The sequence below is a fragment of the Apteryx mantelli genome, chromosome 25 (assembly GCF_036417845.1).
Source record: "Apteryx mantelli isolate bAptMan1 chromosome 25, bAptMan1.hap1, whole genome shotgun sequence".
Classification (NCBI taxonomy): domain Eukaryota; kingdom Metazoa; phylum Chordata; class Aves; order Apterygiformes; family Apterygidae; genus Apteryx; species Apteryx mantelli.
In genome coordinates this window covers 4,532,457-4,559,553 of record NC_090002.1, presented here as the reverse complement: position 1 = coordinate 4,559,553, position 27,097 = coordinate 4,532,457, and the positions used below count along the sequence as shown (strand labels likewise).

Here is a 27,097-nt window from a genome sequence, read left to right as displayed (position 1 = left end):
CCCCCCCCCGCCCTCTGCCTCCCTGCAGCCTCAGGCTTTTGGGTCTCAGTAGTTGACAGCATTAATCTGTGACTCCTTTTGTGTGCAGACCTGTGAGGAACTTGTAGACACAGCTACAGTGCAGGACCCCCTCATCACAGGCTCACTCAATTCGGCTCTGCACTGATGTGCTCTTGAGGAGCATGTTTAAAACATTCAGTATGTACAAGATGATTTGAAGTTGGAGCATAAGGGCAGCTGGATTCCACCCTCACGCATCCACATGGCTGAGAGCAACTGGAGGACCCACACGGTCCTACAGTTTCTGAAGAGACCACCCAGCTGCTGTATGTACACATCCTTGGAAGCATTCACCAGACTGGCTGATGCCAAGACTAGGGGCATCTCTGCTCTGCTGATACAATTAGCCACAGGAACAGCAGAGAATGCAGCTTCTCTTGATCCACTTCGCTACCTTTTTTCCAGCTTCACACAGAGCCCCCGATTTCAAATGACTGCTGAGATAACACATTTATGCACATGCTCTAGTTAAGGCAGCACAGAAAGCTGCTATTCTGATGCCTACTTTCACAGCATCCACAACTCTCAAGAACAGTCACTGCAAATCACTTGGGACTCCTCCTCCAGCAGGGATTTTTCAGGGTGTTCTTCTTTGTAAGCTCCCTCCAGATCACTTCTCCCGAAGGACACAGACTCCAGCGTCACAGCGCTGCATCCCCAGGGAGGTCACTACCTCCCAGTTGTCAATGATGGGATCGTAGCACTCAATGCTGCTCAGCAGTGAGTTGCCGTCATATCTGCAAGGACAGAAAATTACATGTGACTGATGCTGCTGAAGGAAGAGGCTGGGGCATTCAGTGCCCTTCCTGGGAGGCTGCACAGTTACATACAGCAGGAATAGCCTGAAATAAAACCATTACAGCAGGCTCTCTCTTGCTGTTTGCTGCCACTCTCCTGCCTGTCTTGGCCCTGGGCCAGCGCATCATGCTGCCTGTTTAGGTTGGGTGTAGTGACTCCATGGGCTGTCTTCAATCATAAGGCTTGAAAGGTAAATGCAAGGAGAGGCCACCTGAAACAGCAACAGGATCTGTCACCTAAACTCACTTGCACTTGTTCCAGCGCACAGATATGCAGAGAGCATCTCCCTCTCCAGCCCAGCCCAGTCTCTTACCCAGCAATTGCGTACAGTCTTCCCCGCAGCACGGTGGCCCCCACGTAGCAGCGGGGGGTTGTCATGCTTGTTACAGTTGTCCAGGAATCAGTGCGAATATTATAGGCTTCCACGGAGGAGAGATGTGCAGTCCCGTCAAACCCACCAACTACATAAATATGGTCATTCAGCAGAGCCACTCCAGCCCCTAGAAAGAGAGGAAGGAGCAGTTACACCCATGAGTGACACTGGCATCACCATGCCCAGGGCTCACTGTCATGAGGCTGAACTAGATGAGTTCCTGCTTCTTCCCCAGGACACAGAGGACATTTCTTACACTTAAATCTCCCACAAAAGAGCTGTCATAACGCAGGATCTTCTGCTGTTGTTGTTCTTGCCTCCAACATGATAGAGGAAAACCTGTAACTCTACCAAATGCTGCTGAATCTCCAAAGGAAGGGGGACTGACTAATACTGCAGCTAGGGCCTAACTAACAACATGAAACGTTCACCTTGGCTGAAAGACACACCAGCCCTCTGAACAGAACTGAGCAAGCCTAGCTGTGCTGGTGGGTGGCTGGCTGAGGCTCTGCTGGGAGATCACCACGGAGTCTGGTTTCTCTGGTGTTTCTGGCTCCCTGGCGTCACCCAGCCCCTGGCTGTAGGAAGGAGAAAGATGCTGCTGTGTGTGAAGCTGGAGGAAGGATTACTCTGACACTACTCCTCTGGGAGGCAGGGAAAGGAAAACTGGTGTCTGGCACCTTCCCTGCACAGTCACAGAGGTGTAAGGGGCTGAAGCATCTGTCTGAACAGCTGTTCTTGCCTGCCTCAGTAAAAGCAATAAATAACAGAGTTGGCCCAACTTCGGGTTTATTGATAACTTCAGAAAAATCAGCCTCAGCCAGCCTCTGTTGCTAAGCTGCAGCTCCTTTCAGCGCCAAGAATGCAGTAAGATAACAAGGCACTTAGTGGCTTCAGATGCTCTTGCCAACAGCCTCTGCTGTTTTAAGCTGTATCTCAAGAGCAGGGTAATCCCTGTCAGGGTGTTATCATCAACATGTAACCACAACACTGATATGAACATCCCTGAGGAAACAAGCCAGCTGCTCTGCAGCTCTGGGGACTGATTTGTATCTTCTGCAAACAGGGTGTAAGAGATTTCCTGTTCCACTATTTGCAGCCTCACTTTCTCCATCTATCCTCCTTGCTGAGAGCACTGAAACAGCTCGGAACGGCCAGATTGCTCTGATGGGGTCTCTGATAGCTTCACGGATGAATAGGAAGACATCAGCTGAGATGGGAGACCAGACCAAGGCCTGATCAGGGAAGTCAGGTCTAGTAATGCAGTATGGCCAAGGCTTCTGTAGGGTGGCCCATCTCCAGAATCTGTCCTAAGAGGCGAAGAGAAAAAAGGAGGAGACAATTTCTATAAATAAAGGCAAGATTACTTTTAGTCCTGGTCCTCCTTGGGACTCCAAGACATGCCTGAAGGCAGCTTTAGAAAGAGTGTCAAAGCCCTGGGGCAAAGGAAGTCCTACAGGGTCCAAGGTCATTGGTCTGGACGGACTGAAACTGATACTAGGATGGATGTTGTAAGTGCAACTGGTGTTAGTACCACAGAGGGGCAGCATAAAAAGCTGGGTCAAAAAATGAGGTCAGGATAGAGCAGATGATAGCTGTTCCTGGGTGAATCCCTGTTTCAGATCTCAGTGTTCAAGTTCACAGCACACAGGAAGGAACCTGGCTGAGTTGGTGCCAGGAGCAAGAGCCTCAAAATCTTCCTGCTTCCTTCTGACACTGAGGGAGTCTGTTTTTTGGGCTGAGGCACTGCTACCAAGAGGCCTCCAAGTCTTCTGGGAAGCTGACAAGAAACTGGGAAATGCTTTTCACAAAAGGCTTTCCCCTTGAACTTGTTGTTTTTGGTCTTGCCAGAAACCATCTTTTCTGGCGCAGACAACAGACCCCTTGGGAACAGGCATAGGCATCCTTAAACTTTCTGGAGATCCATGGACAGGTCTTGCACATTGCCTTTGATGTAGGAAAACCCACAGATTTATCATGTGTTTATATGTGGAGTCTTCCTGGGTGTGTGAAGTGACCAGCTTCTAAATCAAATCCATTCCTGACATATGGGAAATACTTTCCAACCCATGCTTAACAGGAATGGCTCTGTCACAGGAGTAAATATTTAAAGCCTGGGGTTTCAGTGAATGCCACTGCAGGCACAAGAAATCTTAACTGTTTCTAGACTAGAAAACAGTTTAAATTGAGTAACTAGTTTTTGTCCCTAAACAAGAACACTTCCAGAGAGAACAAACTGAAACAATGCTGCCTCAGCTAATTGTGAAGGGCATTTATGGAAAGAAATAGAGAAAAAGCAACTTAAAATGGGTTTTGAAAGAGTGCCTGTAAGGACAGCAGAACTACTTGATGAGGTGGTGAAGGCACTGAGCACCCTGACCTTTCACGTGAGGCTGAGCAGAGCTGAGGCTGCTCTATAGCACTACCATGAAGGTTTGGGGCAGGTGGGCCTGAGGTTCAGTGCGATGGCAGATGGTCAACACTTGAAGGCAAGTCACTAGTCAGTGAGCACACTGGGACCACAGGAGCTGCACCAGCCCTACAAGAACTCTTTTGAGAAACAAAGAACAGCTGAAACAGAAGCTTACTCCAAAAACAGGATTTAAACTACATTTTTCTCCTAGATACAGCTGCCAAACCAAGCAGCAAAGACAAAGCTGGGGAATAATTAATGTATGACCGCATGTTTTAAGTCATTAACATAACACTGCTGCAACGTAACCCTGTTGTATCAGTGTTGCTCTCTGCTTCAGGGCCCCAGGTACTGATGCATTTCACAGGAGGGAGCACAGGAGAAGGAGGGCCTGGCAGAGCACTCCTGCCTTTGTGGGTCCTGTGCAGCTGAGGAGCACTGACTTAATGCAAACTGTTCCATTAACTTAAACACAATCACTTTGGTCAGTAGCTTGTCTCTCACTAGCTTTTCTCCAAGCCATGCACTGTTCCTAGTCATGGAAGTCACACAAAACTTCCTCTCCCTCCTTGTAAGCCCTCCATTCCTCTATGCACATCTTTCCATGGGATGCAGATATCAGGCATGTGAAGATCAATCCTTTTCTTCTGGAGCTAAGTCAGCACATCCTGGAATTGTCACTTCTCAAAGCCAAGCAGCTGTGATGTACTAACCTCCCAGTGGAGCCAGTCAGCATCCTCCAGGGTAGCAGGACAAGCCAGCAGTGACTGCTTACTCAGCGCAGCATAACACATTTTGACCTCAAGGCACAGCGGGCTCTTACCTGAGCGCTTAGTGGCCATTGGAGTGACATTTGTCCAGTGTCCAGTGTGGGGATCATACCTCTCTACAGAATTCAGTATGTTCAGCCCATCGTAGCCACCTGAGACAAAACACAGGAGCAAACCGTGGGTCTGACTTCTGGAAAACCTTTCCTGTGTAGAAAGCAGTAACATGCCTGGCTCATCCTCAGTACAGCGTGGCACTGCGATTAGCACACCTCACAACAGACCGGGGCTGGGGGAACAAAGAGGATCTCTACAGCTTGCAATGCCAGACCCTGAGCCAGCTCAGAGTGAGCCCTGACCCTGTACCACACAGGGCAGTGCTGGGAGATAGCACTACCTCTCTGAACCAAAGACCTCCCTCTGAGCACGCTGGTGCCATCCTGCTGCTAATGCAGATATACGGCTTCCAGGCCTGGTGCTGGCTCAGAAGCTGTGCTGCATGGCTCCAGTCCACCTCCTCCAGCTGACGCTAGGAGGCTGCAGAGAGCATAAGCTGGGACGTCTTGAAATACGAAAGCACAAAAGGCGGAAAGAGCTGTATCACAAGAGGATACAAAGAAATCCCGTTGTGCTGCTTCAGCAAAGGAGCAGTGTGGTGGCACCCGCTTGGAGGGACAGCATGGGGAAGGGGAATTTGGGGGAGGGAAGTGAAACCCATAAACCAGTGTCTGATATCTGAGACTCCTCAGGAATAGGATTGCAACCAATGTGGGTGGAAAACAGTGCTGTGTCTGTCTGTTCTGGGGCCTGGGAGGAGTATCTATAGAACAAGCTTATTAAAGTCTTTAGAGTGATTTACCCTCTAGCACTCTCACTGCATTCACAGCTGGCATGGACCTCTGAAAATGAACACTGCTTCCTCTGGAGCAGATGCACCCCGTCCTATAGCTACCTGCTTCACTTCTACGGTGTTTCCACCACTGCGCAGTCCCTGCAAACCTGAGCTGTTACATGGCCCTGCTCATCCCCCTCGCTTCAGCTGTCCCTCAAATGCAGGTTGACTGTTCCCAATTTGCTTCTAACAGCATCTAATGTAGTTATATAGCAGCTCCAGTCTAAGTCATTGTGATGGTGACTGTGAGACCCATCTGCGTTTGCTGATAGAGCTGTGCAATGCCCAGTGTGGTGAAGTTTGCAACAGCAATCTTCTGGGAGTCTCTTCTAGCCTGGAAACGACACAACTTGTGCTCCCTGCAGACAGCATCTGCACTGTCATTTTTGTAGAAACCACGTATTTGCAGAATGCCTACAGGTCCTAAGGGTACCTACCGAGGCAGTAGATAACTCCATTAGCTACAACAAGCCCTGCTCCTTCCCGTGCTGTCTGCATGTCTCCCAGCATACTCCACTGATCAATGTTTGGGTCGTATCGTTCCATACTGGTGTGTCGTCGGCTTCCATCAAACCCACCAGAAACATAGATCATATCTGCAACGTTAGACAGAGGTTAGACTTAGTGAGGCTGTCATCAAATGTACACACATGCCATGGAGCAAGGAGGCCCTCACAGATGGAGCAAACCCACAACGGGGATTGCAAAACACAAGAACAACTACAGATCTTGGCACATTCAGAGCTAAAAGCAAACCCAGCCTCCTCACCCTGGCTTGCTGCATTAGCCTGCTCACAGACCCAACAAACTAAACAAACATAAAAACTGTCTGGCCCTGAAATCTGCTTCTTGATGATGGATGAAAGAGAACATATATACTCTAGTTGTTTTTTTCATGCTGCAGTAGATATTGAAAAACTGCCATACCCAAACCCTGCCTATTATTGACACCACCTCAACTCCTCCTCACAGTAAATGCTTACAAGGTATTAAACACACTGGTAGCAAAACAAGAGATGATCCAAAGGACACGCCTGGATCATCAAGACCAGTTCCTTACACTGGAGACCCTAATTCATGAAACACTTTCACAAATCTGTCAAGTGTCATCTTCAAAGCAGTTACATTTTTACAGAACTTTCATTAGAATAGATACATGAATGATCTAATATTTAATGAATAATATCTAACCAATATTATTTATTAAGAAGATATTCTAATATATTCATTAGAGTATAGAATTACTCTATATAGTATAGAATTACTCTAGAATACAGGATTAGAGTAACTGCTATGTTAATGGCTAGAAACCTTTCTTTCATTTCCACACCAGATTTTTCATGGCCTGTTAATATCTATTTGTTTTTATTCAATTCTTACACTGCACATTTCTTTGCACATTTCCTTTTTTTGCCGAGTTACACTTATAGAAAACAATTATATTCCCTCTTGGCCTTGGTTTTGCCAGTGTAAGCAAGATAAAGTCTTCTGCTTTGCTTTCTAAAGCAGTTTCCTGTTTCCAAGTTTGTCCTGGGAATCCTTCTCTGCACATGCTCCAGTTTCACTCTCCCTCCAGTGCTGGATGAATATAGCTGTACTCGGCAATCTGTACTCAGTAATATGTTGCACAGTCACCACCCCAAGAGCTTCCCACTCCATAATCCTTCATAGAGCTCCCTTCCCTCAAGTCACAGACACATGCCATAAGAATGAAGTGGAGACAGAGCCCCTGTCAGGATCCATGGGCAGGAAGTTTTCCATTTCTACATGCAAATGATGAAAAGCAAGAATTGCAGATTCACCTCCTCCCTCAGAGCAACCCCACTCTGTGGCTACCAGCATTGGGCATTTCAGGATGACAACGGAATAGCCTGTACTGCCTTATTAGTACAGCGACCAGGACGTACCGCCAAGGGTAGTGGCTCCAGCCAGGCCTCGCCGTACATTCATTGGAGCCACAGAGTACCAGATACCATCCTCATCTGATGTATAATCCAAGCACTCCACAGAGCTGAGGCGAGAGCGGCCATCATACCCCCCAATCACATAGATCCGATCATGCAAGGACACTGTGGCAACATAGCGCCTCTTACGGGTGATGCTCTAAGACAGTAAAAAGAATAAAAGGGTCAAGAAGAAGAAATAACACTGATGCATTGAGAACAACCACTGTTATTCCATCCTCTTTTGCTGCTCTGCTGGAAAATGGCCCAGTGCTACAAAGGCAAATAGCACTATGGATTTAAAGGATATGACCCTGGATCAAATGCTTAGACTACGTCTGCCTTCCTCTGCCTATAGTCTGTCCTGGCCTGTCTCTTTTCTCAAGGCCAGGTCTCCTTGCACTAATATATTTTGCATTAAATGTCACTTATCTTACGCTGCTACTGAATCTTTGATGCTTCTTGGAGGTTTGTGTTCCTCCCACTGACATCCTGCAGAGACTGTCAACGGGAAAATGTGGAGATTTGGAAGATCTGATGGAAATTTCTGAAGCTTTTCACCTCCAAAAAGAACAGGATTTTGGGAGACCAGGAGATACAGGTTCTTCTGGGATTAGTGATAATAAAGAAGAGGCAGTTCTCCTTTATTTCACACAAATATAGCTGATTTTAAATTTGGGTAGAAATAGTCCTCAATGCAGGAACTTTTACTTCTCTCTCTTCCCTACTATCTCCCATTACACTCAGAAACAATGAAATCAGAGAGCTCATGCAGCCTGCCCCAAAGCAGGACTGATTGCACTACTCCTGCTGACATTTCAATCATCATAACTAAACTTCAGAGCTTAACACCCCTCTTAAGAAGAAATGTGACACAAAAGAAGATGTGGGTCTCAGTAGGCTCTGGCTCTCTGTAGGCTCCTCTAACTAGAACCATAACAACAGTCTTTTATACAATGCTTAATTAGTAAATCTTCAAACACGAACAAATTTCAGCATTCACTCTGTAAACCTCAGCAACCCTAATGAATGTAGGTCAGAAATTCTGAGTAGAACACAAAGGATAGCCCGGAGAGGAACGTTATATAGCTGATGCCTGCTTAGCATCAGTCTATCAGTGTTTGATTGCAGCATGCCTGTACAACCCAATGGTGGTCAAAAATGGTCCCTTACTGGCAGGAAACTCCACTCCTGAGTCTTTGGGTCATATTTCTCCACAACATCAATAGGTGACTGCTGGCTGCCAAAGCCGCCGATCACAAGCAGTACTTCATTAGCTCCTAGAACAAAGAGGGAGAGCAAAGTCAAGTCAACCTCTTCACAACCAAAGGGTGACCTCAAGGGAATCACCTGAGAAAACTGAGTCTGCCTTGGTGCAACAGACTGCCTCTAAATCATTGTTTTCATCACTGCTTTGAGTGTAGGCACCTAACCCAGGTATCAGTCACCTGGGCCCCCTATTGTCAATAGGGAGGAAGAAAGTGCGAGAGAGAAACTCTTCCAGGGATGAGTGGGAGCACAACCAGCTCACATGTTCTGAGTTGTCTGCTGGAAGAGTCAGTCTCTCCTAATGTCAGAGGGTCTTTGAGAAGTCCAGCTAGCTAAGTCAGGTACTGAAGTTGACTGGTTTATGTCTTCTTTTGTCTTCTTTTCCACAAATCTTTTCAAACTTACCACCCTACTACAGCTGAAAAAGGATGGCTGCTCCTCTGCACCCTTCTCACAAAACAGGGCCTTCTTCCCTCATTTATAACTGACATCCAGACCAGATGGTACCTTTCTTTGTTCACCATTTCACTGAGGAACAAACTCCATCCCAATCCCTTATTTTACAACTAGGGACACCACTGTCCTATATTACCATCCTGATAAAAATGGACAATTCCACAACTGTTCCAACAAAGGCAAGAAGTCATAAAAACTAACACTGAAGGCAAAATGGAGAGCTGAGGGAAAGATATTTCCAAGAACTGTAAAAAAAAAAAAAAGAAAAAAGAAATCCTCATCTTTTTCCTATAAAAAAATTGAAAGAGAAGTAATAAGGGCACTCTTATATTTTTATCTTCTTCCTTGCATGTCATCATTTGAATAATATGCTAAAAACATTAACAAAAAAAGAGTCACTGTGACCTCTCCTGGTAGTTTCTATTTGTTATTTATGTCATTTATCGTTGTCGTTACTATCAAACCTTCGTAGCGTGACAGTCATCATTTTCTGTTCCTCCATTTTACTGCTAAGTGCCACAAAAAGGCAAAGCTGGAAAAATCGCCAATATCCAGTTCAATCCCTCTGTACAATCCTGTGCCAAGGTCCTGTAAATGGGCAGCATATTTGGGTGGTGTGGGAATGCACAGTTCAAGCTCCCTCCTTCTCAAATCCATCTTCTGCCATGTTTGTGTGTCTGTCTGACAAGAGCTGTCTGAAGAATTCATGAAATATTTTTCCAGGAATTGTTTCTTAAGACTTAGGTAATTTATTTCAAAGCTGCTTTCCCTCTCCTTTCTTTTCTTTGAGATAGTCACCAAACTTTTCTTATTTTCTCCCTGATAGTTAAATAAGACCTGTGACCTGGAAAGTTTTAACTGCCTGGGTAATGATGGTCTTGAAGGTAGGTTTCTATCATAGTTTTAAAAATAGATAAGAATCCCCAGGATTCCTTGGACCTTTTCTATAAAAGCAAACTTTACTAGTGTTTAGAACTGTCCAGGTTTTCATTGCAGAAGGACTGAACACCAAATAAGAAAGATTTAACAAGACTTGGTCTGCCACAAAGCAAAAAGCTGCCACCTCAAATGAAGGAGAATACAGGCATACCTTGTTTGATTGCACTTTGCTTTATTGAGCTCTGCAGATATCGCTTTTTTTACAAATTAAAGGTTTGTGGCAACCCTGCGTCGAGCAAGTCTATCGGCGCCATTTTTCCAACAGCATGTGCTTGCTTTGTGTCTCTGTGTCACATTTTGTACATTGTTTTTTTAAACATAATGCTATTTCACACTTAATAGACTACAGTATAGTGTAAACATAACTTTTATATGCACTGGGAAACCAAAAAATTTGTGTGACTCGCTTTATTGAGATATTCGCTTTATGGTGGCGGTCTGTAACTGAACCCACAATATCTCCGAGGTATGCCTAGAATATAAAAAATCAACTGGGAAGGATTCAGAAGAGAGATCCAACAACAATTTGGGACTTAGAAAGCCTGCTGTTCAACAGGGCATCTAAAAGCACAACCATTTCAGTTTGTCCAAGAGTAAGTTAATAGGCAACTTGATCACAGTTTATAAGTAACACATGATAAGAGCATTCCTGATAGCACATGGCTATTGAGTCAATGAAAAAAGGTAGGGCTGAATCCAGAATATGAAACTTAACAAATTTAGACTAAAAATAGGGTGTACAATTTTTACCTGTGTGAACAATTAAGCAATGAAACAGTGATGTGATGTCTCTTTCATCAGCAGAAGTCTTTTAACCAAAACCAAATCTCTTTCTAAAAGAGCAGGTTGAGCTGAACTAGTTGTCACTGAAATTGAGGCAGGATGTTCCCGGAAAAAACAGAAGACATGCTGTGGCCTGGACTATGCTGGAGGTTAAACTACATCATAATGACATTCCCTTCAGGGCAAAAATCTAATCAATGCATCTCCGACAAACCTAATTTGTCCTCCTCCTTTAGTGTTTAAATTGCTTTCTGTCTCCTAAAACAATATTAATAACAGGAAATGGGCTTGGAGGGGTTTTCAGGGTCCCTTTCCAATACACAAGAAGCAGCGCTGGAGAACACACAGAAAGGTTTGCTTGTAGGAAGAAGCGTCAGTGCTGGCACTGAGGCAATGCCCTGTGAGTACATCCAGGACAAAGGCATGCCAGAGAGTCCAAAGAGAGTAAGTCTGAAGATATGAGAAAGGGTGTCAGGTGAGGAAGGGCTACTAAAATACTTTTTCTTCTTCTGCTGGTCATTCCTATTGTTTGTCTTACTCCATGTGCTTCCAAACCTAAGCCAAGTGGCTTCCCAACAATCCAGTTTGGTAGAAGCTACTGAAATAGAGGAAGAACTTTTCATTTCTGTGCTTCAGCAGGACCAGGAAAAGAAGAACATACCTCTGAAAGGAAAGAGGCACCTCTCCATCTCCCCCTTTGTGCCTTCCCTTCTTAGATTCCTTGTCGAAAATTCATCTTCACTCTAACACTGCTGTCTCTCACCTCCCAGCTCTTCTGATTTCTGACACTGATGCTTGCCTTTTTAGGCAGGAAGAAACTCTTCCTACACTTCTTGGAGAGTTGCATGCTGAGACAAACATATCTGGAGGCATGGACAGCTCAGAAAGAAAATGGTTATGTACCTGTCCTGTCCTTTGTCCCTTCTCTGTACCATTGGGACTGTGGATTGACACGTTACTGCTGTGAAGCACTTCAATACAATTACAAGGCACTAGCCAGCATGTATAGTACAATACCTGCCAATGCCCCAGACCTTCTCAGTGTCCTTTCCTTTGCTGCTCACCTAGACGTGCTCTTGTCCTTGGTCCCTGCATCTGACTCCGGAGCTCAGGCCGAAGATGAAATTTCTTAGCTTCGTCTACGAGGTCTCTGCACTGCAGACTGCATCGAATAAAAGGCTGGGGAAAAACATAAGTCACTGATACACATGAGGTATTTAAAAATCCCTAATAAGAACTGCCCTCAAGTCAACTCCAGTCAGCTCAGACAGCATTAAACTGATCTGTGCGCTGTCTGTGGCTAGTAGTCTCAGGGTGTAAATATTGCACATAAGGAACTACTGCAGCTGAAAAGATGGTGCAAATTCAGAAATGGCTGATTTCTCATGCAATGTCTGGCACTGCAGGTGTCCTAATGAAAATAAGTATATTGCAAAACCAAGGAAAATCCACATTTAAGCCAGCAGAAGTATGTCTGGGAACTGGCAGTGAAACTATATTTGAAATCAGTTTGGCTGGACCAGTCACACATAATCAACTCTCAAACAGGCACCTTGCCATTGAAGAAAAAACAAGGAGCAGAGCACAAACTAAGCAGTTTTGCTGGGCCTAGTAGTTTGATCTCTATACTGGGCATGTACATGACATATTGAGCCAGGAAAAGATTACAGGAGCAGTGAGACCCTCTTTCAAAAAAAGTTGGGGGCACTGCAGCTCAAGGCCAAAGTGTCATCTCCTTTTCCTTGCATAATGGCATATAGTTCCCATGCCTGGCTGAGGGATTGGACTAGCCTCTCCTGAATGTCCAGTGTTCAGTTCCCTCTGGGTGCTTGGTGCTATATGCTGCTGCAATAAACTAAGATTATCTATTTTTATAAGTTCTTGGTGACTGTGGAAGAAGGCCAGGATGCTCAGGACAGAGAAAATTCAGCTGATGTTACATACAGCCAACTCTCGCCCCCCCTTCCTGCACCAAGATGATGATGTCCCACCATCATATCTCATCTCCAGTCTGGAGGGGCCATCCTGAGCAGTAATAAAGCTGAGGCCCTATATTCACAATATCTTAAGACTGGTTTTGGAACTAGTTATTTTGGTACCAGCCTGCTTTGCGTTGGCTTAAATTTCAGTTTAAGCTGGACTATAACAACCTGACTAAACACATTTTAGCCCTGGCACAACTACCTGTATATTAGCTGCCCTTATTTAAGAGCATCCATAGAAGGCAGCTATACCACATTAAAAATTATTTTTGCTAAATCAGCCATTTCTGGATGTAGAGAAGTTTGCCATTTGACATTCAGCACCTGTTAGGTGACAAAGGCTAGTAACTATTGATCAACTCTCATCACCGTCATATGAGAACGCTGGTTTGAACTTATCTGTGCCTTTCTGTCAAACCTAGCTCTAGGTCAGCATCACTTCTTGTTGGAATTAAGTTTTCACTGCAAAAGCTTAATAATCTCTTATCATTATCCACATTTTGGTTTGCCTCTGCAACACTCCAGCCACACAAGGAAGGACTAGATATAACTCCGAGTTGTGTGTTGGCTCTGGACCTATGGTGCTGCTGCTCATGTCATTCAAGGGTACGTGTTCACCATCTGCACCTGCAACAACTTCTGATGAGGCCCTCCACAGCCATTTCCTTGCTAGGTACCCCATGCCAGTAGCCTGTCTGCCTAGAGAAGGAGACCTGCTACTGCTTATGAATGGAAGACAGAAAGCACTTGTTAGAAACTACAACAGATGACAATGAAAAGATGCTACTGGTCAGGAGACAGTTGAATAATTCCACGGTTTGGGGCTCCCTGCCAGCTGGAAAGCAAGATATCATAATTCCTGGCACAGAAAACTGCTTCTGAGCTTGCTCTGTTTTTCTTTTGACCCTTCCTTGAAAGAGTTAAACAGTGGGCTCTCCAGCTGAATGGGGACAACATCATGGTTTCAGCATCAAAAAGCATCAGTAGAAAAACTACTTTTAACATGTTCTGTTAGGATAGCAGGGGTCAACAATCAGCAACAATCAAACACAGATACTGGCTCCCAGCTGTTTTGTGCCCAGGGACCCAGGCTGCCAATACCTCGGTGTCAATGACATCTGTGATGTAGCGGGGGGTGAGAAGTGGCATGCGCACATACTGCAGCAGTTCTGGCAGCGATGCTTCCCGTTCTTTTTTTGAGTGCTTCACCCAATTTATAACTGCCTCAAAAACAGGCTCTTCAGAATCCACCTGGAAAGAGGAGGCACACACTGATCAGACTATAGCATATTTCAGCAACCGGCCATGGAACAGACAACTTTCAGGCTGTTGACACTACTTCACAGCTAGCAAGAGACTGTGACATTCTGAGTCTGTATTTACATGCACTATGAAATTCCTGTGTTTTCCTTTTCATAAAACTGCATTTGTTTTTTCCTGATAACCGAGATCAGCAACTGACAGCACAAGTGCCTGAAAAGTGAGTTTTACAATACACAGCAAAGTGAGAAGTTGGGAGCCGCAACATGTTGGGAGAGAGCCCACTGAAAGGCAGCAACTCCCAGGGCAGCTCCCCTGAGCTCTCAGCTGAGCAGGAGTTACCATACTGCAGAGTGAAAAGCACCATCTCAAAGCTGATCAGAGACATGTTGCCTTTTTAAGGAGCAGTGATCCACTTAACCCCCTGTAGCCCATTGCTCATGCACTGATCTTTTAACATCTTGGCCATACTGGCTACATGTAAGGTCTTTTATTTGAATTCACATTTTAGAAACCATAAACCACCGGACTTTGGCTGTGAGGAACATCAGGGTTTGAATATTACTGTCCTGACTCTGATTTATTTCTCTCTCCACTTAGGACCAGCACGTACAAGTGCCCACACCACTCTCAGATATTACACGCACTAAACTTTCTAAACCTGGTACTTTCAGAGAATCTCAGGTGCTCTGGACAGCTTTACAAATGCAGCAGCTCCAGTGCACACTGAGCACAGCCATGCAAATTGTGATTTGGTAATTATGATTACCAAAAGAGAAAGAATTGTAAAAAGCCCTATTACATGTTATTTATGCTTGGTTTTGTTTTTGCAGGTCTTTAGATCATTCAACCTGAAAGCAAATCAAACATCAATTTATTATCATGAGGTCTGTTAACTGGCATTTAATGTGAAGACAAAAGGAGATACTGTAACAGGAAGATTGAGTCTTCCCACTAGTATACGACTGGAACACTGTGAAGTTCAGTTTGAAGCTGTTTCTTCCACAATGTTCTGAAGCAGGGAGCCACAGAGGTTAATTATGTAAGGCAACTCTTCCATTCCATAGATTCATATTTGTTACACTGTAATTCCAAATGCCCTCTTTATATTTGAATTACTGGGAAAGGACAATTAGAGCTCACAAAAGGACAGCACTCAGGGCTCTTTATTGCTTCCAATTTTCCCCACCTCCTCCATAAATGTAGCAATCACAGCTGGTTTTATTCCTTCCTGAACTGACTGTCCTCTGATACATTTAACAGTTTTGTTGTTATTTAGATCATTTCTGTTTCCTGACATATGATGAGTAATACTGAACATAGCACGCCAGTGATGACCTGCCATCATACTTCTCTAACAGCCAGGGGATTTTCCGGAGGGTACTTCCTCAGTATCCTGTAATACAACACTCTCTGGGGGGCTCTTGCACCTTACCTTAGCACATCACTCCTGTATTATCCATAGCAACAGCTAGATTTGCCCCATTCTTCTTCTTTATGTATTACAGTGAATTCATATGCCACAGTGTGTGTGCAAGGCCTGAATCAGTCCTTCCAATCCACATTGAATTCCACTTCTCATATGTGGATCATCTGATTAGTTTGGTTGGGGTCGTTCTCAAGTTCCTCATTATTTTCTCTTGACTGTCCAGAAGTGTTATGTCAATACTCACCGCAATTCACATAAGCTCAAACTGTCACATCATTAAAGCTGCTGCTTGTGCACCAAACACACTCAGGCTTTCTCCACTGTTGACCTCAGCCTGCACCAGGGCCTTTTAGGGTCATCTTGCATGTTATTTCTCAAGTGGATCTATTAACAAGAGGATGTCAGCTCTGCTGAAGGCCACTTTCAAGGCAGACTGGAATACACCAATAGTTCTTCTCTGGCTACTGCCATACTGGCTTTTCAGGAATTTCTACCAGAGGTATCCCTTACATTGTTTTGCTTTTAAGATTTCATGTTACTGTAAATGCTGAATAATGATTTCTTCAGTCGCTTCTCTTAGAGCTGAAACAAACATCAACTCTCCCCGAAGTCCATCTCAGTAAAACAAACAAGGCCTCCTGCTCATTACCAATGAATGTTTAACTTATTTCAGTTCTCAAGAAAATATGTCGTCATAGAAAATTTTGAAAAAAAGTATCCGACAGGTGCCAGCAAAGTAGTAAATCCTCCAGAAACCAACCCTGAGGGAACAAAATCTGCACCTAAAATTGCAAGTCATAAATCTGCATATAACTCCCTAAAGAATCAGACTACCCTGCAGCATCATGCTTTCTGCTGCTTGTGAAAGCAGAGGACAGCCACATGCCTGGGAGGACACCTGCATTCCTAGAGTTTCTAAGTAGCATGTACAAGTCTACAAACAGAAGTTAAAATCTTGGGAGTATTTCTGAGCTAGGCGTTGATACAACTTGTCTCTGTAACCTCTGAAACCTCCTCTAGGGAAAGGAGGAGCCAAGAGAACAGGAACTCTGCAGAGGTTATTGACTGCAACTGTCCTATTTGCAGGGAAGCCTTGCATGTGATATGCTATATGAGATTGACCAGTTTCAGATTATGTGGCTAAAAAGTTAGAAGAAAGTATGTGGAAAATTGATACCAAATTCAGGGACCGTGTGAGAAGTCCATGCTAGGAGTGTGGGCTAATTGGCCCTAATTTCTGACTGGTTTAAACATTTTACTTCAAGTGCTTTGCAGAGTAGCAGTACTTCCCAGATTTTACCTGAATTTCATCACACTTGATGAGCTTTTCAACCTCTTCTTGATTTAACAGAATAAACTCTTCATGCTGAACAACCTCTGGAAAATGTTTCTGGCTGAAGACCTCTGCAGCTTGCATTAGATCAACGCAGTTGTGTGTCTCAGCAAAATCTCGAATGCCCAAACAATTTGATGGATCCAGCTGGCTTTCCAGAAACTCACAGCAAGCTTGTTTCACACCTATGGGTAATTGGAGGGGTGAATGAGCACTGCATGCTTGGAATCAAACCGCTGCTTTGGAAAGGGCTTCAGAAAAGAGTTCTAAGCAATAATGAAAAACCAACTCAAATAGCAAGCTCAAAAATATCACAGAAACACACATGTGCAAGCATTTCTTCAGAGGGACATGAAAACAGAAAGCAGTAGACCACATGTCTGGGCATTTGGGTATTTTATTTAAATGCAATAAAAATAATCTAGTACTAGGAGGAGATTCAAACATGAGCCTTACCCAGCTTCATGCATTATAAACCAAAAATATATATGCTAATGGATGTGGCTACCAGATTTCTAGGTTTTCTCCAATGTCTTTTTGATGGTTGCCTGGGATTTGTGGATTCTGATAGCTTTACAGAATCACAGAATGTTTAAGGTCGGAAAGGACCTTTGGAGATCATCTAGTCCAACCCCCCTGCTCAAGCAGGGTCATCGGCTTCATAGGTACATGTGCAATAACATCAACCAGGCTGTTATGATCCAGACATACTATGATGGCAAGGTCAAACAATTTCAGGGATTTGCTTATTATAAGTCGTCAATTTGGCTGTAATGTTTATGTGCTATACAGCCCACAATTCCTCCTGAGAATTCTTGGGCAGAAATAGAGTAGCCCAAAGCATGGAACAATAATCTGTTTTATCATCTTTTTTCCATACAAGTTAGTTCCTCTATCAATGAGACCAGAGTTCACAAGACAGCCCAAGAAGTTTGACGTAAACCAAACAGTTTCAAGACACAAGGGCTTAAGCCTGGAGTCAACATAGTACTTATAAATATCATGCCTCCCACAACCTATCTTCTTTACAGAAGGTCAGACAACCCAAATCTCTGAACAGCAGCAATTGTGCAATTTGTGGTGATACTTGGCAATTACCTTTCAGCTGAAGCAGACATGCTGCTGGAAGCAATTCTTGGACGTTTTCTACTGTTACATGAACAGTTTCTGTATACACAAAGTCCAGCAGGATTTCCATGGTGGAGGCTGTCAGTCCCTGGATATCTACATAGGGTTTATCTTTCTCTGAGAGCTGTAAATTAGAAGGAAGACAAGAGTTTACTTTTCAGGAATCTCATCAAAAAGCCAACAACACTCAACAGTTTCTTAAAATGTGAACTGCCAGAGAGGCTTCAACAGTGATTTGGTATTTCTCTTTTTATGTTCACTGAAAGAATAAGGGGAGGGAGGGAATTTCTTTAGAGAATGCACTTACAGAGTGAGTAAAATAGACAGCTTATTATTATTAGGGAGGACAGTCAAACCGCATTGTAAAAGGAGCAAGCTAAGATTTGAGATAGCAGAAATTGTGTGTGTCATTTGCATACGACAACTAAACTCTCTCTTCCATGCAACTATTCCATGCTTTAGTAGAAGGGACAGTTCAGTGGGGTTCTTCCCTGGGCTCGATGTATATGACATGCTACAGCTTGCGTAGCCCCCACATTGACCACTCTACTCTAAAACCAAATCAAATAAAAATCTTCCTTAACTGTTCAATTCCTGGTCCATTCTGCAAGCTTATGGTAAAAGTCCCTAAAAAGAATGACTATTTATAGGCCAGAAAATTCAGAATTAAAGGTTAAATGTAAGTTTAACTTGAACATTTGAAAGTAGAGTGATAGTACGTACAGTGATAGTACTTAAACAATCCTGACTTTGTCTCCTTACCAGTGAGAGCTATACATGTCATTTTATCATCTGTAAGGTACATCATTTTGGAACAACATTTTTTTCCTAAGGAATGTTACTGTCTCAGTCAATCTCTGGGAACAGGAAATTCGATGAATCCCCCCAGTTTGCACCTCTGTAGGTACAAAACTGAGATTGTATTTCACAGAGCATCAGTTATTCAGTTATTAGTGCTTTAGTGCAGCCATTATAAAGCTGCTGGCACAGCATCTGATGATTCACAAACAATTGGCTAGCATATGGAATCGCTAATCACATCCTGCACATTGCTGCAAGCTCTTGTCAGCATGAACGGACCTGAACAGAGAGGGATGTCTCCACGAAGCACACTGCAAAACCCATCTTTTTTCCTGTGACTTACGAGTGAGTAGTCAGTGTCAGTGCAAGTGTGATTCAGATGAAAGCCCTTGACTTTTCTTGCCAAGAATGAGATTAAAGTTGGTTACAGACAGATAGAGCAGGGACTCGCTGAAGATAAAGCATGATCAAAGCATGATCACTTGGCTTAGAAGCTCCCACAGCTGGGGAAAAAGGACATGATATAGAAGTGGAGAAAATAAGAGCAGTCAATGGGATTCCTACAGAGGCATTCGATGACACAGTAACAGAAGGGAAGAAATGTCTGCTGAGACTGAACCACTTCTGTGATGCACTTTACAGTAAAGAGAAACACAGGAGTTAATGGTGACACCCAAAGCAGTCTGAGAGAAGTGGCTGATCAAGTTTACTGACACAATGAACAAACTTCATGGCATCCTGAGCCAAAAAGGTGCAGCAAATTACCTTGTCTGACCTGCTGCATGACAGGCCAGAGGTTGTGCTTAGATGCTAAAATGAGTTCATAACTTGGGCTAGACAAAAAAAAATCCCACCCAACAAGGCTAAGCTGTTTTGTGCAACAAATGAAGGACACAGGTGTCACCAGAGCTCAGAATCAATTGGACAGGATGTTCATATGATTGCAATAGGCAAATGAAGATGCAGACCATCCAGAGTACTTGGAAGAAATAGGATAAGAAATTATGGACAGCTATTGACTGGAGACTGCAATGACCAGATCTACTGGTAATAGATTGTATTGAATAAGGTAGAAGCTGTGGACAATTGTTCTTCAGGGTTCTGCTTAGAGCTGGTAAAAAAGGTCCTGTTCCCACAACTAATATTCAATGATGAACTACTCTCTGCATATTGCTGATCAAAACACTAACCATGAGGATAACATCAACACAGAGATGATCAGCTCTGTCTCTCCTTGTATGTGATACAACTCTACAGTGCACTACTCACTTGTTATTTGGCTCACAGTTTACTCACATGCTAAGGTTACTTGGATGGAGGAAAACATTTCAAGTAGCTTCACACAACGTACATGATACCGAATAACTTAGAGTCCTTGTATCAGAGCTGAAAAGAAGGATCTCAGAGCAGAGACAACTTGTTTCTGAACATCCCATTAAGACGAGGCTGTAGCTCCAGACTGCATATGCGTTATCAGAGAAGTGCATACAGTGCTTAGTGTTCTGCTGTTGGGACAGAGATAGTCCCTTTTTAAGCAGTGCATCCACATATTAGGACTTGAACAGGATACCTATCATTTATTTTATTCATAAGCATTAGAAAGGTGAACAAGAAACTAACTACTAGACACTGCTTTACTGTGCTCTGCTATTCTTACGCTTCTTTGCCGTCTCCAATTAGTCTGCACCCAGAAGCAATGCAAAATTACAGGCATAGGACTACTAATCAAAAAACAGTAGGAGAAGCTTTTCTTTAGCAGGCGTTTGGTGGTATGCGACATCTCCCTGCAGCTCTGCTGTTAGAACAATTTCAGATTATTTTTTCCCTTTTAGTGTTTCATACTAGAGTTCTGCCAACTGGCATGAAGTACAGCAATAACAGATTGATACTCCCTGATTCAAGCACATTTCTAACAGTTCATAAAAAGTGTGCATCAGTGCAGGTCCAGAAATCAAATGCTGTGTCCATGAAAACACATTCTGTTAAAATTTAAAAAGAGTCACTTGGAGACAGCAAGAGTTTTACCCCAGGATGCCTAAGTTGCTGAGAGCTTTAAGACTGGGGCTGCAGGTAATAGCTCATAACGTTGCTGTCTTCCCCCCCACCCATAAATCATGTAATTCACTCTGTGCAGGAGACAGGACCTTCCTTGGGTTCAGCCTAAGATTTTGAAACCATGCATCTTACCACTTATTCCAGTCCCCTTCTTATTTTTGCCTTTCACTAATGCAGATAGACAAAAGAGTACTGTAATAACCCCCTCCAATTTCTTCTTACAGGTAGGGGAAAAAGAAATGCTGGCACGACAGTGATAATCAAGTGGCTCAATGCATTCTGGAAGACATTCATAGTACGGTGAGATGACCATGTAAGAACCTGAAGAGAAACACGAGTCCTTTATTTTCAGAATAAGAAGAAAATTTTGACTTGTTCTAATGGGAAAAAAAAAACCCTCTTCAATTTCTACAAGATATTCTCTAAGAGAAGATAAACTAGCTTCTTTCTGAGGTGGAGCCAATGATCAACTCTCAACACATCCTGAGTTATGTTAACGTGTCCAAACAAAGGCAGAAACCCCAATGCAAAACTAGGATGCAAAAAAATTAGGATGCAAGGGAGCATTTGCTGAAACTGCTCTTCAGTTTCTACCACAAGGAAAAGATCTGTAGGTAAAACTGATGAGCTGTTTCAGTATTCCCACACTCCTCAGCACAGAGGCAGAGAAAAGTGTTATCAAGAGCCAAGGGTTCAACAGGTGATCAGTGACTTCTCTCCTAGAAAACAGAAAATGAAAAGAGGTCAGTATTAAGTAAGATTGAGAACTTTTAAAAGTAAATATTAAAGTCAGAAATGAGCGAAGGAAGGAAATGAGAGACACGTGGATTCGGAAATGCAGCTTTCTTTGATGATAATCTCAGATGATAGTCTCAGTGCTACACTGACTGACCATGCAAAGACATAACATCCTGAACGACACAGGGCATGACCCAGGGATCAGTTCTGAACAAAGCCTTGTGGAGCCCAAGTCTGACCAAAGCCGCATGTTGCCACAAAAGCACATGTTGTAGTCCCCAAATTTGCAGGAGATTAGTGATGAGTTGCAAAGGAACCCTTGTAGAGACTGTTAGCCCATTATGCAATCAAGCATTTTGAGTTCCCTGAAGTTACAGGCAAGGCCAAAACACTCTATACCCGCAAGAGTCTGGATAGCAACCAAATGCTGTCCCATTACACTCACCAAAATACTTGTCATTAACACATGTAGGAAGTAGATCCACTTTGAGGCTTACCAAGCTGTCATTTCTTGGAAAGAACATTCTTTCACAAACACACAGTAATTGTGCCACTTGGGAGGTTTGTTATTTTGGGGTTTCCATATGAAAAAGCAAGATTGGAAGAAATACAAACTAAGCAAAAAAGTAAAATCCTTCAAGCAGCAGCAGTTTGGAAGACTGAGAGAGTAAGCGACCATGCCCACTGTGTACTGGAGAAAAAATTATATCTATGAATTAAGGTCACTACAGTGATACAGTCAAAATGAGAGTATAAAGGAGCAAGGAGAGACGATCTCAGCTTAGATCCAATGTACATCAATTGCTGTTATCCTCAGCTTTTGTTAGCAGCCACAAAGACCATTCTATAAGATGTAAAGTGATCTGATCTCTGTATACTGGGTAGATAAAGTCCAGGAAGTCAAAGGCACTGAGAGGAACATAGGAGCAAACAGAAAGAAGCAGGAAGAGTCTGCTGTTCTGCTGTGTATGTTGAAGCCATTGCTAAATAGAGAACTTCAGCCTCCAGAGGGTGAATTTGCTTTGTGTATTTTATTTTTAAAAAAATGTTATTTCCTTATGCAGAGAAAGTGTTAAATTTGCAAAATTCATAAAGACATGCATAAAAAAGATATGTTGGTATGTGGTTGGTCCACATATGTCTTTTTTGGCTTGCTTTGCACACGCCTAGAGAAATTAAGACACCTGTTCACCCTTCCCAGCACTAAAATAAACAAAAATACACACACCTTGCGAGTCACAGCTCTACAGACATGGGTCATTACAGGATAAGACAAAGAAGAAAATGATTCTGTCTTGAAAGGACTACTGGGTTAGCAGGCAGGTCTCTAGGACCTTTGGGCTACTTAGTCATTTTCTTCCCTGTCAACAGGGAAGTTGCTATGACAAGGAAAGCATCTTATGTAAGAAGAAGCCACAAAGATTGATTCAAACTTATAAAAGACAAGGCCAGGTTCAGCATCTCCTATTAACGACACAAATGAGTCCCAGCTTTAGCTTAAACATTACCTTTCAGTGCTTCAGCAAAATAGCACGCAGTTAATGTAAGTCAATATAGCATGTACTATGAGAGCAAAGATTCTCACAAGTGACATTTGTAGAGCACAGCAGTCGCGGCTTACGGTGTTACCCCCAACCACTTGTGCTAGAAGTTACATCCTCTTTGCAAGGGCAACAGCCCAACCACCCATGTGCCAGGCGCTCAGCCGGTGCGAAACACAGACCATTACATAAGTTAAGTATCATCCATTTCAGTTTTAAAGCGGCTGCCTTAATTCACCACCTGGACTAAGGTGCGCAGCACTGCTCGTACAGCTTTGCGCTGGCAACTTTGGCAAGACAGATGGCTGGAAGTAGGCAGACCTTAAACTGCCACTAGAAAAATCAGTAGAGGCATTAGAGCCTGCTGGTTTGTCAGCTCAGACTGGCAGCTCTCTGGTGCACAGGCTGGTTGTACGGCACACAGCGATTCAGGACCACGGTCCCAAATGCAGCCTTTAACTCTTACCGTGCCACAACCGGGCGATCTAGCACCATGGTAGAGTGATCTAGCACCACGATGGAGGAACCCGGTGCCATGCCTGGGCAACCCAGTGCCATGATGGGGCAAACTAGTCCCGTGATGGAGTAAGCCAGTGCCACGACGGAGTGACTTGCTGCCACAACAGAGCAACCCAGCACCAACTGGGCTATCTAACGCCACGACCAGGCAACCCAGCACCACAACGGAGTGCCGTGCCACCATGACCATGCAACCCGACGCCATGACCATGCCAACTAATGCCATGATCAGGCAACCCAGCACCATGATGGAGCGACCCAGCATCAGCTGGGCCATCTAATGCCATGACCAGGCAACCCAGTGCTACAACAGAGTGACCTGGTGCCACGATGGGCCAAACCAGCGCCACAACCGGGCCACCCAGCGCCACAACCGGGTCAACTAATGCCATGACCAGGCAACCCAGCAACACAATGGAGCGACCTGGCACCACGACCAGGTGACCCAGAGCCACGACTGGGCCAACTAATGCCATGATCAGGCAGCGCAGCACTACGACCGAAGAACCTGGCGCCACACCCAGGCCATCTAACACCATGACCAGGCAACCCAGCACCACGATGGAGTGACCCACCGCTGTGACCGGGCATCCTACTGCCGCAACGGAGCTACCAAGCACCGCGACTGCGTGACCGGATGCCACGATCAGGCGTCCCGGTGCCACGGTAGAGCGATCTAGCGCCGACCGCTGAACAGCCTGACAGCGGGCAGCCCCAGCATCAGGCAACCCTCTCTGCTCCACACCGCGGAGCACCCAGGGGCAGCCGGCGGCCCAGCGCTGGGCGACCGAAGGCCCCGGCCCGCGGCGGGGAGGCGCTCGGGGCGCACCGACCTCGCTGGTGAACATGGCGCAGAAGTAGTCGCTGCAGGCGGCCAGGACGATGCGGTGGGCCGGGAAGTCCTTGTGCTCCACGCGCAGGGTGACGTCGCAGAGCGTGTTGCTCTTCCGCAGGGCGTTCATGGCGTTGAGGATGGACTTGGCGTGCGAGTTGGTCATGATGTCCTTGGGGGGGGCCATGGCGCCCGGCACCTGCGGGCACAGCCAGCACGGCCACATGTCACGGCCGGGCCTGCCCGCCGCGCCGCCAGGGGGCGCCCTCCCGCCACCGCCACCGCCGCCGCCGCTCCTTCCCCTTCCCTTCCCCTTCCCCTTCCCCTTCCCCCGCCGCCCCCGCCCCGGCGGTGCCGCCACGGGACCCGCCGCCCCGGGGCGCCGCCGCCCGGGCCCGCCGCGCCCCGCACTCACCGCCGCGGGGAGAGGTCCCGGCTCCGCGCACCGCGCCTCCCCCCTCCCTCTCCCCGCCCGGCGCGCCCTGATGGCGTCATGGCCACCGCGCCACCCCGCCCCTCGGGTGCCGCCCGGTTGCCGGGCAACAGGCCTCCCTTCCGTTGCCTAGGGAGCGGGCCTGGGCCGCCGGCTCGGCTCGGCTCGGCTCGGCTCGGCCCGGCCCGGCCCCGCCCCCCCCCCACCGGGCCCCGCCGCGGCTCCTCAGGGCGTGCGGGACCCCCCCGCCTCGCCGCCCTCCTCTCTCCGGGCTCGGTGGCCCGGCCCGGAAGGACCATGACGGAGCGGCGCCTCGAGCGCACCCGGGGGCTGCCCGCGGGGCAGGTTGCGCGGCCGGCTCCGCAGCTAGGCTGTGCTTTGTGCACGTTTTGGGAAGGTCGAGCGTGACCAAAACATCACGTTCATGGTAAATCGTATGTTCTGCCACCCCTGTGCCAGGACATCGGGGAGGCAGTTAGCCAGCAGATGCACTGGTTTGACTAGGGGCTGCACCTACATGCGCTCACAAGAGCTGCGATAGGTCCTAGCTCAGTATCTCCTTTGCGAGCTGTGCTGGGAAAGGGGCTGCTGCCCCACCGCTCATGCTGTAAAATGAATCTAGTTTACCCCAGAATTAACGTAGAGGGACCGTGTCTTCAGGTCACACAGGCTAGGTACACTGGGAAGAGATCCCCGTGAAGCTGGCATCTCCAAGCTGTACTCTAGCTTTTCTCCTCTCAAACCTACTCTGTCTTTCTCCTTAAAAAGGCAAGTTAGGCTGTTTCTCTAGAGATCAACAGGTCAGAGCCCAAATTCCTAGCCTGAGACCCCTTACACTCACTGCTGCTTGAGGATCATGGTCAAAAAAGTGTCCTGTTCCTTCCTGACCTCACAGTTTTCAGAGCTGTCCTTCACCATCAGATTAATCAGAAAAACAAATCGCTTCCACAATTGCTTGTGCTCAGTGTGTTTTGCGGAAATGACCGATGTGACTGAGACGAGCTTAAGGCCGTCGTGTTTATAGGGAGGCACGAGGATTTCAGGGTACAGATAAATGGGGTTTGGAAGAGTTGAGTGTACCTCAAAGAAAAGATGGGATGGGGGCACACCAGGCATGTCTGCCCTCCAACACCTCAGGGGCTCGCAGTGTCAGTGTGAATCACAGGCGCTAGGCTGTAGTGTCAGAAAAGAAGGGATATAAATATAAAATAGTCATGCCCAGGATAGATCAACAGGAGCTTTTGCCTAATACAGGCAAAAATATCACAAACTATTTTTGACTTGTGCACAAAGTGATTTTGTTTGGAATACTTACAAAGAATATTTTGAAGGCTTAAAATGCAACAGAAATAATGTAATCTAAACATTAATCCGACATCTTTCATTGTTCATTCTGAGAGAAAAATATTTTACATTAAAGGTTCTTTTCATTCCCCACATCCTCCCTGCTTTTGCATACCAGGCCTTTGAAAAATAAAATAAAACCCCAAATGCTGCATTTTTTATTTCTTAAGATCTTCCATTTTTTTCTGGACTGTCATATCTTTGATCCCCATGCTAGACACATTTTTCGTGCTTATTTGGCACACAGAATTGTTTTATTGCTGTGGAAGGAAAAATAGTTTGGGGAAGGTTAAGGAAGAAAGATTGGGTGTGGGTTGACTGAGTCACTTGGGTCACATCTGACAAAAGCCATCACCAGACTTGGGTACATCCTCTAAGACACCAGCAAAGGCCAGAGCACTCAAAGTGCCTAGTGATTTCAGCTAGGCATTGCACTGACCTGCTCATCTGAGGACACGCGAGTCTGTTTTCAATTCTTGTGCTGCAATTTTTAGCAGAAAAAGTCAGTCATTGAATTTCAGCTCTTGTTACAAGCCCTGCATGAATATTGCCTTCATTCTTTTTTCAGTCCAGTTGCCTGATGAACATTCTTCAGTTGAAAGCAAGGCAAGCTTTGAAGGAAGAGGTGATTTTTTATATCACAGTAACTGACATTCCTGGAAAAACAGTCCAGCTTTTGGGCACTCAAGCTGTCCTTGAAGCCTGGAGCAGAAGCAGGCTATGCCAGATTCTTCTTGAGCAGTGGTTTACCAGTTGGGATGGGCAAGTTTATTGTGGCTGTAATCATGGAAGAACCAGGCTCTTTGATCCTCCACTTCTTAACATGCTGATTTACATTCTGGCTTTACTCTGGAGCAAGTCAGCCAGATCCCCAGGGGAGAAACTCATGCTCATTGTGAGCAGAGTGGTGGGAAAGGGAACCAGGCTGAACTTCATCCTCAAGAGGCAGCAGGGATGTGACTGTCACCGCTGTGGCCTGTGTTTACCTGTAGCTCTCCCCAAATATCCC

The 27,097-nt window shown here is 45.4% G+C and overlaps 1 protein-coding gene across 2 annotated transcripts; it reads right to left on the bottom strand.

Moving 5' to 3' along the window:
* On the bottom strand, positions 1-24,778 carry KLHL12 (kelch like family member 12). Of its 2 annotated transcripts, XM_067310602.1 has the most exons (12): positions 24,727-24,778; positions 24,313-24,510; positions 17,796-17,949; positions 16,665-16,882; positions 13,777-13,926; positions 11,758-11,872; positions 8,420-8,526; positions 7,211-7,406; positions 5,741-5,899; positions 4,468-4,566; positions 1,172-1,358; positions 1-797 (listed from the first exon to the last, which is right to left on the bottom strand). In XM_067310602.1, the coding sequence occupies exons 2-12, from the start codon at positions 24,496-24,498 to the stop codon at positions 671-673; spliced, it is 1,698 nt and encodes a 565-aa protein (XP_067166703.1). In that variant the 5' UTR covers positions 24,499-24,510; positions 24,727-24,778; the 3' UTR covers positions 1-670. The 2 variants fall into 2 exon arrangements, with proteins under 2 accessions (XP_067166703.1, XP_067166702.1); XM_067310601.1 differs by lacking the exon at positions 24,727-24,778 and having other exon boundaries at positions 24,313-24,537.
* Between the last annotated feature and the right edge of the window lie 2,319 nt (positions 24,779-27,097).